The sequence below is a fragment of the Phalangium opilio genome, unplaced genomic scaffold, assembly GCF_054372755.1.
Source record: "Phalangium opilio isolate 3A_F unplaced genomic scaffold, DU_Popi_V2 ptg000070l_1, whole genome shotgun sequence".
Lineage (NCBI taxonomy): Eukaryota > Metazoa > Arthropoda > Arachnida > Opiliones > Phalangiidae > Phalangium > Phalangium opilio.
The window spans coordinates 12,524,939-12,542,030 of NW_028324182.1; the positions used below are offsets into that span (position 1 = coordinate 12,524,939).

Sequence of the window (17,092 nt, forward strand, 5' to 3'; positions counted from 1 at the left end):
TTCGGGTCGGTTCAGTTTGGTTCCAACGAAGTGATAAAATATATTGCGCGAAAATTCAAAACTTAAAGATTAAAAAGATTCAATTGAGAATTTATTTTTAAACAATTTTTGACTTTTAATCGTCATAATTTATATATATACACTGTACAAATTATATTAATACAATTATCAAGGTGGAATGGATAGTTCGCTTCAGTTCAGGTCGGTTCAGTTTGGTTCCATCGAAGTGATAAAATATATTGCGCAAAAATTCAAAACTTACAGATTAAAAAGATTCAATTGAGAATTTATTTTTAAACAATTTTTGACTTTTAATCGTCATAATTTATATATACACTGTACAAATTATATTAATACAATTATCATGGTGGAATGGATAGTTCGCTTCAGTTCAGGTCGGTTCAGTTTGGTTCCAATATTGCGCAAAAATTCAAAACTTAAAGATTAAAAAGATTCAATTGAGAATTTATTTTTAAACAATTTTCGACTTTTAATCGTCATAATTTATATATACACTGTACAAATTATATTAATACAATTATTTTTCATTATATTTTCATGGTTAAAGAACTTTGACAATGCTCAAAACTTATAACATAAAATATTTGGTTTATCACAAAAATTCCAGTCATTTAATTAAAAGATAACGATTACCTAAATGAATTTATTAATTACCATAATTAGGGTACAACGTAATTATACTTGGAAATTATTCAACTGGCTAACTGAGGCTCAATGAAATCGGTTTCCATTACACTCTCCAATAGCTTAATCATATCTTTAACGCTACAATTATCCTTCATTACGTTATTTCCTCTAAATATATCATTCTCAGTAGTATACGAAGCCAATGAAGATGTAAATGCCAAAGAGTTAAAAAATGGCTGCAATTGTAATAGAGATTTGATAGAATTCATCCTTAAAAAAGGAGACGCGCTAGAATTCACTATGGATGGAAGTGATTTGTCTATTCCATTGTTCGCCTAAAATGAAGCAAAAAAAAAAAAAAACTTGAAATATTCCCATATGAAAAATAATTACGGACACCCCCCCCCCCCAAAGATTACCCTTTCCAGTAATGGTTCAACCCCAAAGTTTGGGGCCCAAACTACTGGGGTAATAAAATACTCCCCCCATTACCCATGTCAAGCCCAGAAACCCAGACAGGTTGATGGGAATCAGAGGTGAAAGGGGGACCACCCACTTCCCAGCTTAGAAAGACTCCCGGAATTTTTAAGAATGACGAAATACTGTGAAATTTAGTTCCCAGGGGCCATAAGGGGTTCGTTCTATAGTAGTTTCTTTCTGAGACAAGACTAGAATCACCCTTTAACGGGACACATCTCTGCACACCTATATCATCCCATTTCCAGAATTCCGTGTTGAAATAAGACTCAGAGTTAAGAGATAAGAAGGGTAAAGCCGAACCAAAAGTTAGAGAAAGCCAAAGGAAAAGACCATACATTGAAGAGCCTAGCGCTTTATGACAGACAGACCGAGATATATCAGTATAGAGTAATTTATTTCCCATATATGGTGACATCCCCCTTTGGGGGTAAATAGTATTCTCTATTACAAAGTCGCCCCTAAGTTGGGATACACAGTTCTGTTCACTCCCCCTCTCTACCGTATTAGTATTACTCTATAAAGGATTCGTAATGTAACTTCGGATCTACATACTCTCCAACCCTATATGCCTTTAGGGTGTCCTATTGTCATCTTAGCTGGGGTGGTCCTCTGACCCTGACCTCCCGCCCCAGACTAGGATGCCATTAGGCACTAATTTTAGTTTCCAAGAATCTACCTAAATTTATGGCTTGATAACTTGGCGGAGAGATGTTAAGAAACTCTCGAATGGTTTTATGACAGGGTTGACTTGTTCCAACAAATTTCAGTTCTATTTCTATTCTCAAAACGAAGAGTCACTTTTTTAACATACATCTCCTACATTCGCTACTTAAAATCGCGCTGAGCAACGTAGTAACGACCGGGGGGGGGGGGGGTAATCCGTAGAGAGACTTGTAACTTGTAACGTTACATATCCTACATATCCGTCCGGGCAACCGTAGTAACGACCGGGGGGGGGGGGGTTAATCCGTAGAGAGACTTGTAACTTGTAACGTTACATATCCTACATATCCGTCCGGGCAACCGTAGTAACGACCGGGGGGGGGGGTTAATCCGTAGAGAGACTTGTAACGTTACATATCCGTTTACATATCCGTCGGGCAACGTAGTAACGACCGGGGGGGGGGGGGTAATTCCTCACAATCGTAGATTTTCTTATGAAGTGTAAATTATTACCCTACACCTGGATTTGCAAAGTGAACCACGGTTTTTCCCTATAGAACCTCATTTTCTTATGAAGAGTGAATTATTACCCTACACCTGGATAGGTGCGATCAGGTGAATCACGTGTTTTCACCTCTAGAACCTTAAGTCTTATATTGCAAACTTTTGTATAAAAATAAAATTCGGGTACCCGCCCTTCCCCTGATAGCCAAGAACAATATTTTTGATTACCTAAACCCGATTAGAAATTAACAAAAATAATGAAACTTACATTTACTCTTTGATTTAACAACACTGAAAGTCTCGCAATGTGTGGTACAAAATCTTGTTCTACGGGTTTCAAATTGTGATGATGATGATTTTGCGGAGGAAAGTCCGTATTACGATCCTCTTTTGATTTAAATTCTGAAGAAGATACGGGAGGACTATCGGCTACAAAGGCCCACCGGTACCTATAAATAAAATTAGATAAAGAGATACTAAAATAAAATTATTTTAAAAAAAACCTTACATTTGAAATTGTGGTAACATATTAGCGGGAAGACAAATAACCATATCTAATAACTTGCAAACGGATAGATACAATTGCAGCCAACTTGGATTATTATGAGCGTGTAATCCATTTCCACTATGAACAACCCACGATGAATCCAAGAGAGAAAGACGCTGAATATGAGAGCTATAACGAAAAATAAATTTAAAAATTACGTCTTCGTCTTCGGAGGTTTAGACCATTTTCGGAAAGTGAATAAGGAGATCGATAAATGATAAAATAATAATAATAATAATAATAATAATAATAATAATAAAATACAAAAGTATTTATATGAAATCAAAGCGAGAAGATTCTGGTGCGAGATCAGAACAAAAAATCTGAGAGAAAAATAAAAACAACAAAAGTAATGAAAGAAAGAGAGGCAAAAGCGTACGTGATTCTTAATTTATCATTACCTTGATAATTTTCTGAACAGTTTTAATAAACCGTTTTTGGTTAATCGACCACCACCACCATCGGATGCCGGGGGACAAAGATGAAAACGTATTTTTAGGACAAGAACCAATTAGTAAAAACGAACAAAATACTACAATACTAACTTCTATATACATATATATATATATATATTAGTCAGTTAATGGTTAAATTAACTCAAAATTATGATTATATAAACTTAAATTGCATTCTGTTATCATTATTAAAGCTTTCAAGCGATACTAAAAAGTATTAATAAAAGCTCATTTGATATTGCCCTAACAAAAGCTCAAAAGCTCAAAAAACGGGCGAGAAATTAAAATGATAAGTACTTACCTAAATTGTTCCGTTTCCGTTGAGAGCTCTTGCTCCATTTGAAGAAAAACTTGAACCTTGGTAAATATTTTTATTATTTTTTATTTTTATAGTCTTATTAAATAAATAAATTGGCATTGCAAACACGGCAACAGAATGTTACACAGGAGCAAGACGTCATAAAAAATGCGGATACCATTTCAGTTATTATATTTGGCCATAAAGATGTCATGTGATCGGGTGACATTCGTAGAAGTAAAACTCTAAAGCACAGAAATACACTAGCTTGTACAGATGGAACTTGCGGAAGTCTTAAACACTCTGCTAATCTCTCTGAAATGAAATGAAATGCAATTTATTACGAATTAAGTATGCCTTAGTTGAAATATTTAGTTTTAGTTTCGTCTTCGACAGTAATTGTCATTTTTACCTTGAATGTCAGGCATATATTTTTGATACTGATCCAACTCGCTACAAAAAATAACAAAGGCTAGACGTTTCAGTAACTGAGAACGCTGTTCGTACTCTTGTTCCCTGCTGCTAAAAATACTAAGAGAACCAGTTTGGGGAATGCATACTCGACCTAAAGATTAATAATTTGAATTACCAAAATCATAGTAATGAAGATTAAAATCATGTGTACCTAAGAAGTCTCTGAAAGTCATTTTATCATGGGTCATTAAATGGTCAATAATGTGTCTCCAAAACCCTAGACATTCGCCACTTTCCATTTGAAAGAATGACGAGTCAAGTAACAAATCAAATGAGTCTTTCTTCCACGATTTCCGAGTGTATTGATAACCAGATATGCTAGCTAACAGTTGCGAACACGCGCGAAAACTCGGGGTATTATGAACGCTGAAAATAATTAATTTAAAACGAATTTAATTACATAAAGAAAGATCATTACTCAATCTAAAATGATCAATTTTAATTTTCCTCAGGGGCTTTTAAAACCCTGGCTTTTTTGTCTTCACACGGTAAAACTAGATAATTAAAAACCCACTTCCACACGAAATAGGTTTCTAAGTCCAGCTCATGTACTATGAGCGCAAGGATGTGTTCATCATAGGAAAGTAAAACGCGACAAGTAATTTACACGAAACAATGAAAAAAGAAAAACCAAATCTAACCTGTGATTACGAAGATATGGAGTAACGTAATACATTATGTTATTAAGAAGAGAAACCACTTTCTCTTTTTCTTCACTGACATAAACTACATCCATAATCGGAGCTAAAAACTTTATAGAAAGTGAAATTAGGTTAATTGGCCTTATTCCTGATCAACGCCACCGAGGCGTAGCGGCGACTTTTGGAACTATAATAATACGGTAGCCAATTACAGGTGGCGGTGGAGTCGATGGACTCTGATGGATATCTGTTATTTTCTATGTTTTGTTGATCTTTCTGAATCATGTGAATAGCCAAGGCTTAACAAGCGATATGGTTTCGAAAGTATTAAAAGTTGATTTCACCTTTCTTATTCTGTCTAATATTATGAAATAAGACTTTCGGAGTAAGTTTTCATTCGATTTTGGTCTATTTGGAGATTATTAGGTTAATAATAGTTAGTTAAAACATGTTTTTTGAAGTTGAAGCGGTAATAATCAAAACATAGAAAATAACAGATCTCCATCAGAGTCCATCGACTCCACCGCCACCTGTAATTGGCTACCATATTATTATAGTTCCAAAAGTCACCGCTACGCCTCGGTGGCGTTGATCAGGAATAAGGCCAATTAAAATGATGTTTTACCATCATATTAGTTAAACAAACCTCTGCAAGGCACTGCAAAGCTTGAACGCTATACTGAGCATTTGAAGAAGCTTGCCAAAGATTCCCAGTTGAACCACTTAAGTCCGATTTGTTAGCTTTATTGTCAGAGTTAGGTTTCTTTTCGGGAGATTGTGAGTCACTTTCGTCATCATCACAGAGATCAGGCTGTGGTCCGGGTTTCACGGCTAAATTTCTCCTAAGCCAATTGGTTTGCTCTAAAGATGAACCCGCAATCTCGGAACAAACGTCTACCAATTTTTGAGCAACTTCTTGGAGGTCTCTTTGGTCTCTTTTGTCCTCCAACATAGGAGCTTTTTGAACAAATTCGTGCAAAAGTCTAAGAGTTTTGATGTATAATGTTAAATGACTTAAGGAACAAATTTAAATTCGTAAAAGATATGTTCATTTACGCTAAAAGGTGAAGTTGAATGATTGGTAAAGGGGACGACATTGTAGCTTGGTTAGAGCCTGGGTTATTATTTGACGAATTTGAACCCGATGCTGGAGTAGAGCTAAGTTGTAACCCCTCTCTCCATAAAACTAATAGTGACGGCCATGACTCAACCAACGTACAACCGCTAGACGTTTGCATGTAGGCCAAGAAAAACTGAAGAAGGCTTACTTCCAAGGGCACTCTTTTTTGCTGAAAAAACATTTACGCGAGTGAGTTAAAACCTTTAAAGTTTCTTATAACATTGAAATTCACATTTTCATCAGCAGCTGTCGTTGGTGGTTGCTTTAGAACTTGTCTAACTGTTTGTACTATACTTTCAAACGGGAAAACTTTAATAGCTTTCACCAACTCGACAAGTTGTAACTGTTGAACCGTCCATGCGGGAAAAATCTTTCGAACACTAGACAAAGCCAAGTTGGGCGTCTTGCTCTTGTGCGAACGATAATCGTGCCAAACAACTGAAACTGCTGCCATGAAGTGAGAACCGTAATGGACGGATAAGGGACTCAGAAAACTTAAAATGTGTTGCTTCACAACCTAAGGATGGACAGATACTTTCAATCGAATACACGAAACACCTATTTAAAAAATATACCTTCGGAGATCCAAGAGTCCAGAGAAGCTGCTGGTGTTTCTTCTTTCTATTTTCTTCCTCTAACGAATTATATTTCTTATATTTTTCAGCCTCTGAAGTAACCGCGCTATTAAACTCGTCAGTTTCTCCAATTAACCTCCACAAGTCCGTTAACGTCGCCATAATTCTTGGCAAATTACTAAGCAGAGTGCGCCTAACAGCCAGCAATGCCTCCAAGGCCGCTCCCGCACCGGACGCGCCATCAGGACCCAAAACAAACTCTTTATTCAGTATATCAGACGGAGAAAAGACGTGTAGCAAGTTGGAAATTATTTGAGACGCGTTGATACCGGATGCGTAAGAAGATGTACTAGTTAGCTGACTTATAACGGTTCTAGTACTAATACTGTGACTCGCGATACCAGCTGATGCCGCTGCCCCCGTGTTTGAAGTACCACTCGCGGCATTAGCCACGGCGGCTGAAGCGGCGGCTGGTGAATCCAAAAGACAAAAATGACAAATAGTAGTTAAACTTTCAACCATGTTAATTAAATAATCTGGTGGCCACGTAGTTGCCTCTTCATTCGAAAGGTTTTCCCTGAAATACAAATTGTTCCTTAGCTAACAATAACCCCGAGAGAAAATAAAAGTCAAAGTCAAAGTCACACCTATTTAATTCCGATTTATGCAGCAAAGATTGTTTAGTCGCCAATGAATCGAGGCTCAAACAAAGCTGACTGACCACGGATACGACTAAATTAGAAAGAGCCTTACTACCACTTCCTCCAGTGAAAGGAAGGGTGGCCATTACTAATGATAGCCAGTGAGAATGTAAAAAACAACGATTCGTTTGACGTAAGGCTAGTAGTATCGAACTTAAAAACATGGGTTGAGCTGGTATAGGCACTCCTGTAAAGAACCCGCCAAAGTTTCAAACCACAAAACCATTTAGGTTTTTTTTTCTTCCTTTTTTAACTAACCTATCTGATATTTAACTACAAAAGGTGGTGCTAAACTGGAAATGGAAGGATTTCTAATAGATTTAGTTTTCTCAATACCACTACGACTTTCAGAGGGTGACTTAGTCGGAATGTTAGAATTGGTGGTACTGTTAACACTAGACGCTCTGCTTTCTTTACCATCTCCAGGGGCCACGGCTGGAGTAGCCGTTAACCAACCAATTGTATCTTCCAAGATGATGACTTTGGATATTAAATGTAACAACCCAACCTAACAAAAAGACTCGTTTTTAATACAAGTCCATTCTCTTAACCCAACCAAGAACCACCAATATACTTGTAAAGTATCTTGAAAGCTATTAATTTCTCCATCAGAAATTTCCTCATTAAAATCAATAATGACTTTTGAAAATGAAACTGGTTCTTGACTAGAGTCGGGTGAAGAGGTATTGACTGTTTGGGCGCTCAAACAATGGAGTAAAATCTTCTGAACTTTACATCGATTCAAGAGATCATTCATATAAGACGCGACACTGCGACCTCCGTCCTTAACTATACCAACTAACTCGGTAAAGACGATGGTTAAAACCTATTCAACAAAATAATCATTGAAAAGCTTGGACGAGTCTTCTAAGCCCAAGTATTAGCAACGCACTTCTAGGGCCATTAGACGAACTTTCCGATTTCCCAATACTTCATCTTCAGTTAACCATCTCTGCAGCTTGGGTAAATTAGGGTATACACCACGAACGTAATAGAGACATGTTGTAACAATAACTTCAACAAACATGCTGCTACGGTAAGTCGTAACCGCTTCACTAGTCAAAGGACCGTGAAAATTATTGCCAAAGACGGATTTACGATGTCTGGCTAAAAGGACTTGAAGATCTTGACCCTTGGAACCAGTTACCGAATGTTGGCTAACACTCGTGGTGGCCATACACCAGAGAGCCAATCGGGGATTGGCTATAATTATGGATTTAAGAGACGAGAGTGTGTAGAGAACTTTCTGGGAATCATAAACTTGGGTATATAGTAGTAAATATCCATGAAGGGGATGAATAATTGGTGAAGAGTTTGATAGTTTGTCTTGGTAAGTCTCTGTCATGTCTTTTTCGCCGCCAATTTGAATCTTTGGCACACCTTTATCTTCATTTTCATCAATTTTGGGGTCACTTTCAATAACTGACGTGATTATATCATCCAAAATACTTTTAGCAAACTCTTCCACACTTTTAGGCTCAGCCTACAAAGTAAACGTGTTACGTGTATTGAAAAACCAGGCGCGAATGTAACAAATTACTTCAGAATTTGTTTGGCTCTTCTTTTCAGGTTCATCAGACTCCTCAGAATCCATTGGATCAAAGTAACCCTTCTTGAAGGTTTTAAGATTAATTCGTCTAACATTGGTCAAATCAGGAACTATTTTCTGAGAAGCGTGATCGTGAGTATCACCGCTACTTAATGAGGTCATAGAACCAAAAGGATTAACGAAGAGTGATATGGGGTGATTTAGGTTCCTTTCGTGACTGCAAGGAATTTCATATCCAGAGATAAGAGCGTGAGATGTAATGAATTTTGAAGAAAGAAAATCATTCTCCGCTCCAACTACGGATGTTAATGCCACTACTTTCTTCTCTGGACTAGAGTTTCTAGAGTTTGGGCTACTACTCGCGCCACTAACGTGGTAAATGACGTTTCCCCCAACACTGCTGATAGCGTATATTTGAGCTTCATCATTTTCAGACGTTTGGTCATCATTTTTGTTACGTTCTTCACTGCTGCAAAAGTTTCCATCAATTGCAAAAAGAAAAAATGGACAACTGATGATGAAAACTACCTGGAATTCATGGGACAATAAACACTGACGTGTTGCACTGAAACTCTAGACGTGTCCGGATGTAAAAGAACCATCAAAAGTGGTTCCAAAACTCGAGCCAAGTCTCCTCTCTGAAGACAATGATTTAACCAACTTTCCGCGATCGTTTTTAAAGGCCCTGACTCTACACCTAGTTGGTCTAACACCAAAAATAATGGTCTATCAAATAATCGGCTCAAAGCAGTGCCACCATTGGACTTTAAGCGAATATCTCTTGTAAGGTGCCACAAGACGCAGAATTTTTTCAATGATTCCATTTGAATCTTAAGACAGAAAATAATTAAAAAGATTCAAAACCTTTCGATTATGATTTATTACATTTTGATCCGAACTAGACAATCCTTCGCATATGACAACGTCACAAACACTGCCATGACAAGGATGGTCGGGTGCCAAGTTGTGAACTTGCTGAAGTAAGTCAACAGATTTGAGTTGCTGATCGGAAGGAGCTTGACCAACTCGGGACCAGAGTTTGGAAGCGCAAAGTGCAAAAAACTTGGTCCTGGTTAATACGTTTTGATTTGAAATTTGAGAAACTAAACAAAGAAGAAGCTCGAGCAATAGTTTACCGATGAGTCAGATACTGCAGATGCGTTTCATTAATCATGGGAACATTGACAACGCAAGTTACTGAATCTCCAGTTTCATCAAATCCAGATGGAAAGCTCTTAAATGACTGACTATTATAATCAGTGGTGATAGAAAGAGCAGCGTGAGTTAGAGCTACCAACTCTAATAGAGCCGTAATTGCGCACAAATGAAGTCTGGAATTATCACACAGACATCCTATTGTCAATAACATTTTCAGCCAATGTGGTAAAGGATCATTTTCCGAAAAATCTCTCTTTCTCTGCTGAATTTTAGTGCTTCTTCGACTCGTTAAATAAACGGGAAAGGCGGCTAACTCGATAAGTAACTGACAAGCACCTTCAAAGGCAACAACAACATTGTCATCAACTTCCGACACTTTTACAGAGTAGGAAGTAGCACTGGGATTGATTTTTTTCTCTTTGGGAAGAGAAGAGTCTACAACAACACTGTCTTCAGTAGTCGTTTTCCCAAGACAATTACAAAGTAAATGTTGCAGCTCTTTTTCACGTTCAACTGATTTGTCAGCTATGACAATGTAATTTAGGAATGCATCAGTAGCTTCATCAGAGTTGGATAGAAGCTTTGATTGAATAAAAACAGCGATAAAATCCTACAAAATACAGTTACAAATTAATTACAATAACTTGCGGGTTAAAATTATCTAATTGGGAAAGGAAATTTACTTGAAAAACGCGCACAGCTTTGGATAGAACAAAATTATTTGATAGTAAGGATTCTTCACTATCTTGTTCTTGAGGATCAGGGCTTAAATCTAACGATATCCAACAAAGATGTTCATCTTTCCCTTCAACCAATTTCTCTTCAATTTCTCGCGGAATTTGGTCGGAAAGAGGACTTTTTGGGGTATCAACCCTTAAACTAAGACTATAGGAAGTAGCTGTGGTATTGGAATCCAAAGACGAAGTACTTTTACACCTGGAATGCGAAGAACTAAAAGCGTTGGAACCAGTATACATGACGGGCTGCGCTTTAGATAGTAACTTGGAACATAATTGGAATGTCACTGCAAATTCTTTCAACATCAGAACTTTGCAATATTTCGTTAATAAACCTCCTAATGTTGCTAAAAGTTCAGGGAGATGAATTGTAGGAGTGTCCTGATAAGTTTCAACGTTTATTACATCCAAAAGAAAAGCAACGAGTTTGCATAGTTCTACGATGGATGGTAAACCAACAGGGTTGACAATATCAGAAGGTTGGTTTGACGAACGAGAGAGACCAGTTAAATGAAGTTGAGTATCTTCAATTTCACACTCAATGCAAACTTTTTGAAACAACCTTCCAACATAATCCCATAAGAAAGAAGGTTCCAACGTTCCAAAGAGTAAGTTTGCCGTTTTAACCAATTCCTTTTGAAAATCAGTCGTCTTTGTCTCAAAGTGACAAGTAGGAAACTTGACATTTACATTTGCACTGTTTTTTATTCTTTTTGTTCCGTAACTTATACGGTTTTGGTCACTTTTGATCGCAACTTCTTTATACAAGGCTCTGAAAACTTCAATAAGAATATCTTCAAGGATATGGCTCCCAATTTCTGATCTGTCCAATAAACTTATAAGAATACGGTAAGGCCATAACACTGGAAAACCAGATATATGCCCCGAAGAAGCCAAAAGCATTAAAGATGATTGTGCATCCTAAGTATTTCAAAGAATGCTATAAAGATCACGTAGATAGTGTAACAATTATCAAATTATACCAGGAAAAGGTTTCTAAGAGCGACCAAAAGCAAATCTTTAGAATACGTATTGAAATAAGCGGAGTTTTGTGAAAGGCCATTTGATTCCAAAGATTCAAATGTTTCGTCATCTACATTGTTTCTGCCATTTTGTAACTCGTAATTCTTGTCACTCGTCGTGGGACAAGAAGAAGAATCAGTCCCAAGTAACCAGGCAAACAACCTCCTATTTAGTGACATATCTCTTCTAAGAACAACCGAGACGGCGGCTTCTAAAATTTGAATTCTATCCGATTGCACCAATTGAGAGTTATGAAGTGGAAACCCTAGTAAAAGAAGATCTAAGGCACATCTCTGAACAAGAACACTGGCATCTTGAAGTGCAGCGCACATTCCTCGAACCTGAGAACAAAAACATTACGCAAAGTTAGTTAATCAAAGAATAATTTTTATCTTTAATAAGTTTGCATACCATAGCGTCTATGTCAGTTCCAATGAGATGAAGTTGATCTTCCATGCTTTTCTTTTTATCCAAGTGAAGCAGTACAAAGGTTATAGCTGGTAATCTAACCCCTGGATTAGTTAGTACACAGCGCCATAAACAACCAAAGAAAAAGCTTTGTTCAACTCCATCACACACAGACAGAAGTAAGGAATCAGTTCTGTCAAATCAAATATGAACTTCCAAGTTCTTATAAACCAGTCACTGGTAAAAATAGTTTTTACAATTCTGACCTTTCATAGTGGTCAGAGCCTTCTTCTAAGCCTGGTAAAACTCCTATTAGAAAACCTAGCAATCCTGGCCTTAATCTTTCTCCGAGAGGAACGAAATGCGATTCATAAATGGTTAGTAGAACTGGCCTAACATTCATAGCGGCATTTCCCAATAGGGGAAATAAGCCAGCACTATAAATAAACAGCTCCTGGCTCAACCTCGAGGTGCCAATACATTTGAATATAATGTCATCTAAATTTTACAGCGCGCCGTTATTGAAACTGTTAATTTGATTAATGAAAATGTAAAATAACGCACAAGTTTCTAGGGCTTTAAGATGAACTCCACTTGGGAGAGCCGGGTGAAGACACTGAGCTAACCGTTTGCTTATGGTAATTCTTCGCGGTATAACTGAGAACTTGATGTGACTTAGCAGAACCTTATAATTTTTATTACAAATTAATTATTAACAGAGAAACGCTTATCTTACTTAATTAATATTTTCCGCGGAATGTCACTTACTTTATTTAACTTTCCAAGAGCTGATATCAAATCAGCCCATTCACTCGAGTACTCGAATGTTTTGAGGGCCTTGTCAACAGCAGTAACAAAATTACGATATTTTGGATCACCTAATAGTTCGTACTCTTCAAGAGCAACGCTTGTGGTCATTTTTAACTTATTTCCGAATGAACTATGACTAGAATTAATTTTTATCTATACCAGTATACCTTCCATTTCGGTCTGCAACATTGAACCCACCCGCACAAGGTAAATGGATCAGATAAGGTCATGTGACTAGTGACTGGCACTGACTGCGATTGGTCACCGTTAGCACAGAGAATATAAGGGAGGAGTGGAAGCTCCCCCGCTCCACAAGCGTAAATAGTTATGTCTCGCTTAAATTATACTAGCGGCAAGGCTAGCGGTACGAGGGAGTTTCCGGCTCAATAGCGCCACCTACGATACCATTTAATGTCTCAAACGGAAATGCCTCGGTACTGCGCATTGAAGATGCGCGGTAGAAAAGCGAGACAAGTTTTGCCCCTCTTTCCACTCCTCCCCTATACTCTCTTTGCCGTTAGAGGGAGACAAAGGTTTCGGCCCTTTAACAGTTTACAAACGCTAAAACTATTTTTATTCCTACGGGGTTTAACGTTAAGTGTTATTGCGCTTGAGGATTCGGTTCCGCTGTTTTCGTAAGCTGTCGTTGAATGAAAGTATCGTATGCTTAATCGCGCGCTCTTAGAATGGTTGTAAATCCGTTGTAAAAATCCGGTTTTGCAATGGAAATTTGATATTTTCTAATGGTGAAAATATGCACGGGTTTATTCAGACCGGTTTTATATATACCCTGTATTAGCAGCGCGTTCCGATTTATTACGAAATTCTAAAAATGTTTCTATGATTTGTCACACATGTTTATAGAATGTAAATGATTGAATGCTGTAAAATTGTATTTAAGAATCAAAGATACACCGTGGATTCGCTTAGGTTTCAAAATTTACTTTATTGTTAATAAAACGTGTAGGGTTATTGACACTTCGTAAACTTACCTCCAAGTATTATAAAACTCAAGATGGATACTATAGAAGAAAGCCTGAGTGAAATTTTAGAAGGCAAGGCGGTTTCAGACGAAATTGGTGAAATAGTTGATTTAACACTCGCGGAACAATTAGAGGAATTGGGTAAGATATAATTGGGTTATTTTGTCAATGTATTTGATAATTAAACAACTCATTTTCTAGCCTCAAAAGGTATAGAGTCCAATGCAGTGCCAGATTACACCCCTGTTATTAAGAAATCAGTTAGCTATATAGTTGCTGCAGCCCTTGTTAATGAATCAAATGAAATATTAATGATGCAAGAAGCTAAAAGTTCATGCGCTGGCAGTTGGTATTTACCAGCGGGGAGAATTGAACCAGGAGAAACGATTATTGTAAGTAACTCTTATAACCCACCCTTGAATATTACCATAAGTTCATAAGCTACGTTCCATAAGTTTGTCACTGGTTACTGAGAGCTTGTTATGAAGTGACCTATGTCATAGATACTCTTAAAGCGACGCCTGGTGAGGCGCTGTCAAAGGCTTAGCACAGAATAAATAGGAATATGGACTGCAAAGTGCAAAAGCGCGTGTAGTCAAGTCTCGCGTCCTTCCTAAACTATCTAGAGCTGTAAATCTCTAGTATTATGAAGTATAGAGTGCTGTCAGAAGCGCCGGTGTGACGTCACCCATGCTTTTTTCCCATAAAGAAAAATCGGTAACTGTCATGGCCGCTCATTGCTAAAGGCAGACTCGTGACGTTTAACCTTGGATCTGACGTCACACCTGACAGCACTCTATAGAAATTGTCATACTCATGGAACATATCTTATAAACTTATGATATTACCCGTTTCTAACTATCAAATCTGACACAGGAAGCTGTAAAAAGGGAAGTAGTAGAAGAGACTGGCTTGGAATTTGAGCCCACAACTCTTATAATGGTTGAGACGGCACAGGGGCAATGGTATAGGTTTGTTTTCACTGGCAAAATTACCGGAGGAAAGCTCAAAACAGTGGCCAATGCTGATTCAGAAAGCTTACAAGCCAGTTGGATTAAAGATCTGGATCAATTTACCCTAAGAAGCAATGACATCCTACCATTGATTGAAAAAGCCCGTTGCTACAATGATAAAACCTCGAGAGATCCGTGGCACGGCAATTTAATGCCCACTGACAGACCTCACACTAAATTATTACTAAGATTGGTTATTATAATCAGAAAGAAAACAAAGTATTCCATTAAACTTTTTAAAAAAATTGTTTACACTTACCTTGACATTAATTTACAGTAACAGAATTCACGTACTCGTCTCCGAAAAAGAATCGGCTCATTTACCAACATGCGAAATTCATCCAACAAGAAACTTTCATTCCACAATAAAAAAATATATGCAGCATGTTTTCGGAGAGCAAGTACCGCCTCATAAGCCCCAAGGAGTACTTTCAGTAGAATACAGTCCCTCGGAAGTTGAAGAAAACTCTGAAAGGCACGATGGACTTTGCTTGACTCTTTTGGTCCCTTGTAAAGCGGCTCTTGAAGATGTTCATCCCGGAATTGGTTATACATGGTTGGAAGTCAACTCTACTCTAGGAAACCAGCTTTTAAGTCGTACTGCAAAAAATATGCTGGTTGCCTTGCACGTTGTTCGCTAAATGATACGCTCAATATGATTAAAAAAGTGTGTTTTGGAGAAGCCGGAGTTTGTTAAATTTTTGTTTTAAATCTGGTTGTGTCAAAGTTAAAGTGGCCATCTTCCATATTTCTCAGATTTAAATTTCATCCCCATCTTCCAATCCAATTAGCCTTATTCCTGATCAGCGCCACCTACCCATAGCGGCGACTTTGAGAACTACTGTAATCGGCAAGCCAATTAGATGTCGCTAAAATCTGGTGACGTCACTGACGAGCACTCTCGGGGGGTCTTACCAAAAACGACGTCACCAGATTTTGGCGACATCTGATTGGCTTGGCGATTACAGTAGTTCTCAAAGTCGCCGCTATGGGTAGGTGGCGCTGATCAGGAATAACCAGCTAATTAAAGTGCCTCTTTTAATTTGTTAATGTTAATGATCGTAGCTAAAGGTGTATCATTATTATTTAAACTTTTATTTTAATTTAAGTGTGTTAAATTGTTTTTAATCTTAAAAAGGATATACTTATTTCTAAATTGTTTTTTGTACTGACTGAGGTTTTCAACTTTTTATAATGAAAAATTTGGGTTAGATTTTAAACAGGATGGTTTGTGAACTATTGTAAAAATTGGATCTGATAATAAGATAATGTATCTAGTGATTTAATATATAAATAAAGTTATTTGTTTGAATAACTTGTACACTTCATTTAACAAAATTATCAACGTGGTTAGTGTGAAAAACATTTTTATTGAAAGTTAAATAAAAATGAGACCATGAAAGTGGGTTATTATGGTTAGTAAACTTAAGTAATGAATGAATATTTCATGTTGGAATTGTGTTTTAAGATATGATACGCCTTACACTCCTGTTATCTCAAGGAGTAACAGTGACAATGGGATGTGGACCACTTTGATTGGGTCCAGGTTGTCCTTGATTAATACTGCTACCAGAAACATTAGGTCTATCTGAAGGAGGCACTGATCCCGCGGTAGTGGTGGTGGGTGGTTGGCGAGGCAGAGCATAAGGACATCCCAAAAACTGGTCAGCTATACGCCCTGCTTCTCTCAAGCCACTAAGTAATGCTCCGTGTACCGTGGCGGGGTAGTTTCTAATGGTGTGTTCTCCACCGAAAAAGAGACGCTGTACTCCAGACTGCACAGCTGATCCAGGAATAACTGATGGAGGAGTAACTGGCGCCGCCAGGAGATCATAATCATTTCCTTGAAAAGTGAATAGGTTTTGGTGTTAATAAAATCTGAACAAGAAAGAATATTTTTCAGAGATCAATCTCAGCTTACCAGAAGATCCAGTAGCCACATATGAGTAAGATCCACGGGACCATGGGTCACCTCTCCACCTGGTTACTACAGTTTCTTTCGGCTTTATAAAAAATAGTCGTAAAATCAGTTATAGTTCAAATATTCCTATCTCGGAGGATATTTATTACCTGCGGAACCGCGTTGTTTCCAAAGATGCCCTTCAAAACAGCGACACATCGACCAACAATGACGTCATCGCTGACATTCTCCATGATAGCTGCGGCTTCCCCAGCTACCAGAGCTAAGAGAACGGGTGCGCGATAAAGATTCCAAAACAGGAAGAGTTCTCCCCTGCTGGCAGTCGTCGAACCAACGTGACCAAAAAGATTGGCATTTGGATCCCAAAATATGCTATGATTAGAG

The 17,092-nt window shown here is 37.7% G+C and overlaps 3 protein-coding genes across 6 annotated transcripts in view; 1 reads left to right on the top strand and 2 right to left on the bottom strand.

Moving 5' to 3' along the window:
- Positions 1-465: 465 nt before the first annotated feature.
- Positions 466-13,276, bottom strand: LOC149661717 (protein DOP1A). 4 transcript variants are annotated; one of them, XM_089843668.1, is made up of 27 exons: positions 12,750-13,276; positions 12,546-12,666; positions 12,248-12,479; positions 11,985-12,174; positions 11,534-11,914; positions 10,497-11,471; positions 9,792-10,423; positions 9,541-9,724; positions 9,184-9,485; positions 8,647-9,121; positions 7,999-8,589; positions 7,681-7,932; positions 7,365-7,614; positions 7,053-7,293; positions 6,406-6,982; positions 6,063-6,347; positions 5,767-5,999; positions 5,357-5,693; positions 4,711-4,820; positions 4,221-4,435; positions 4,008-4,160; positions 3,774-3,910; positions 3,599-3,654; positions 3,244-3,255; positions 2,804-2,971; positions 2,564-2,744; positions 466-983 (listed from the first exon to the last, which is right to left on the bottom strand). In XM_089843668.1, the coding sequence occupies exons 1-27, from the start codon at positions 12,897-12,899 to the stop codon at positions 714-716; spliced, it is 7,710 nt and encodes a 2,569-aa protein (XP_089699794.1). In that variant the 5' UTR covers positions 12,900-13,276; the 3' UTR covers positions 466-713. The 4 variants fall into 4 exon arrangements, with proteins under 4 accessions (XP_089699794.1, XP_089699793.1, XP_089699796.1 ...); XM_089843667.1 differs by having other exon boundaries at positions 8,647-9,124; XM_089843670.1 differs by lacking the exon at positions 3,244-3,255.
- A 291-nt stretch (positions 13,277-13,567) lies between these two features.
- LOC149661718 (8-oxo-dGDP phosphatase NUDT18-like) lies at positions 13,568-16,102 on the top strand. Its single transcript, XM_089843747.1, has 4 exons — positions 13,568-13,915; positions 13,976-14,166; positions 14,651-15,006; positions 15,065-16,102. The coding sequence occupies exons 1-4, from the start codon at positions 13,807-13,809 to the stop codon at positions 15,426-15,428; spliced, it is 1,020 nt and encodes a 339-aa protein (XP_089699873.1). The 5' UTR covers positions 13,568-13,806; the 3' UTR covers positions 15,429-16,102.
- Positions 16,103-16,137: 35 nt separating this feature from the next.
- Su(var)3-3 (lysine-specific histone demethylase Su(var)3-3) overlaps positions 16,138-17,092 on the bottom strand; it is a 213,352-nt gene continuing 212,397 nt past the window's right edge. Inside the window, exons 9-11 of the mRNA XM_089843698.1 lie at positions 16,858-17,080; positions 16,709-16,790; positions 16,138-16,630 (exon numbers count right to left, since the gene is read on the bottom strand). Of these exons, the coding sequence (XP_089699824.1) occupies positions 16,284-16,630; positions 16,709-16,790; positions 16,858-17,080 (652 nt within the window). The 3' untranslated portion in view covers positions 16,138-16,283. The remainder of the gene's footprint in view (positions 16,631-16,708; positions 16,791-16,857; positions 17,081-17,092) is intronic.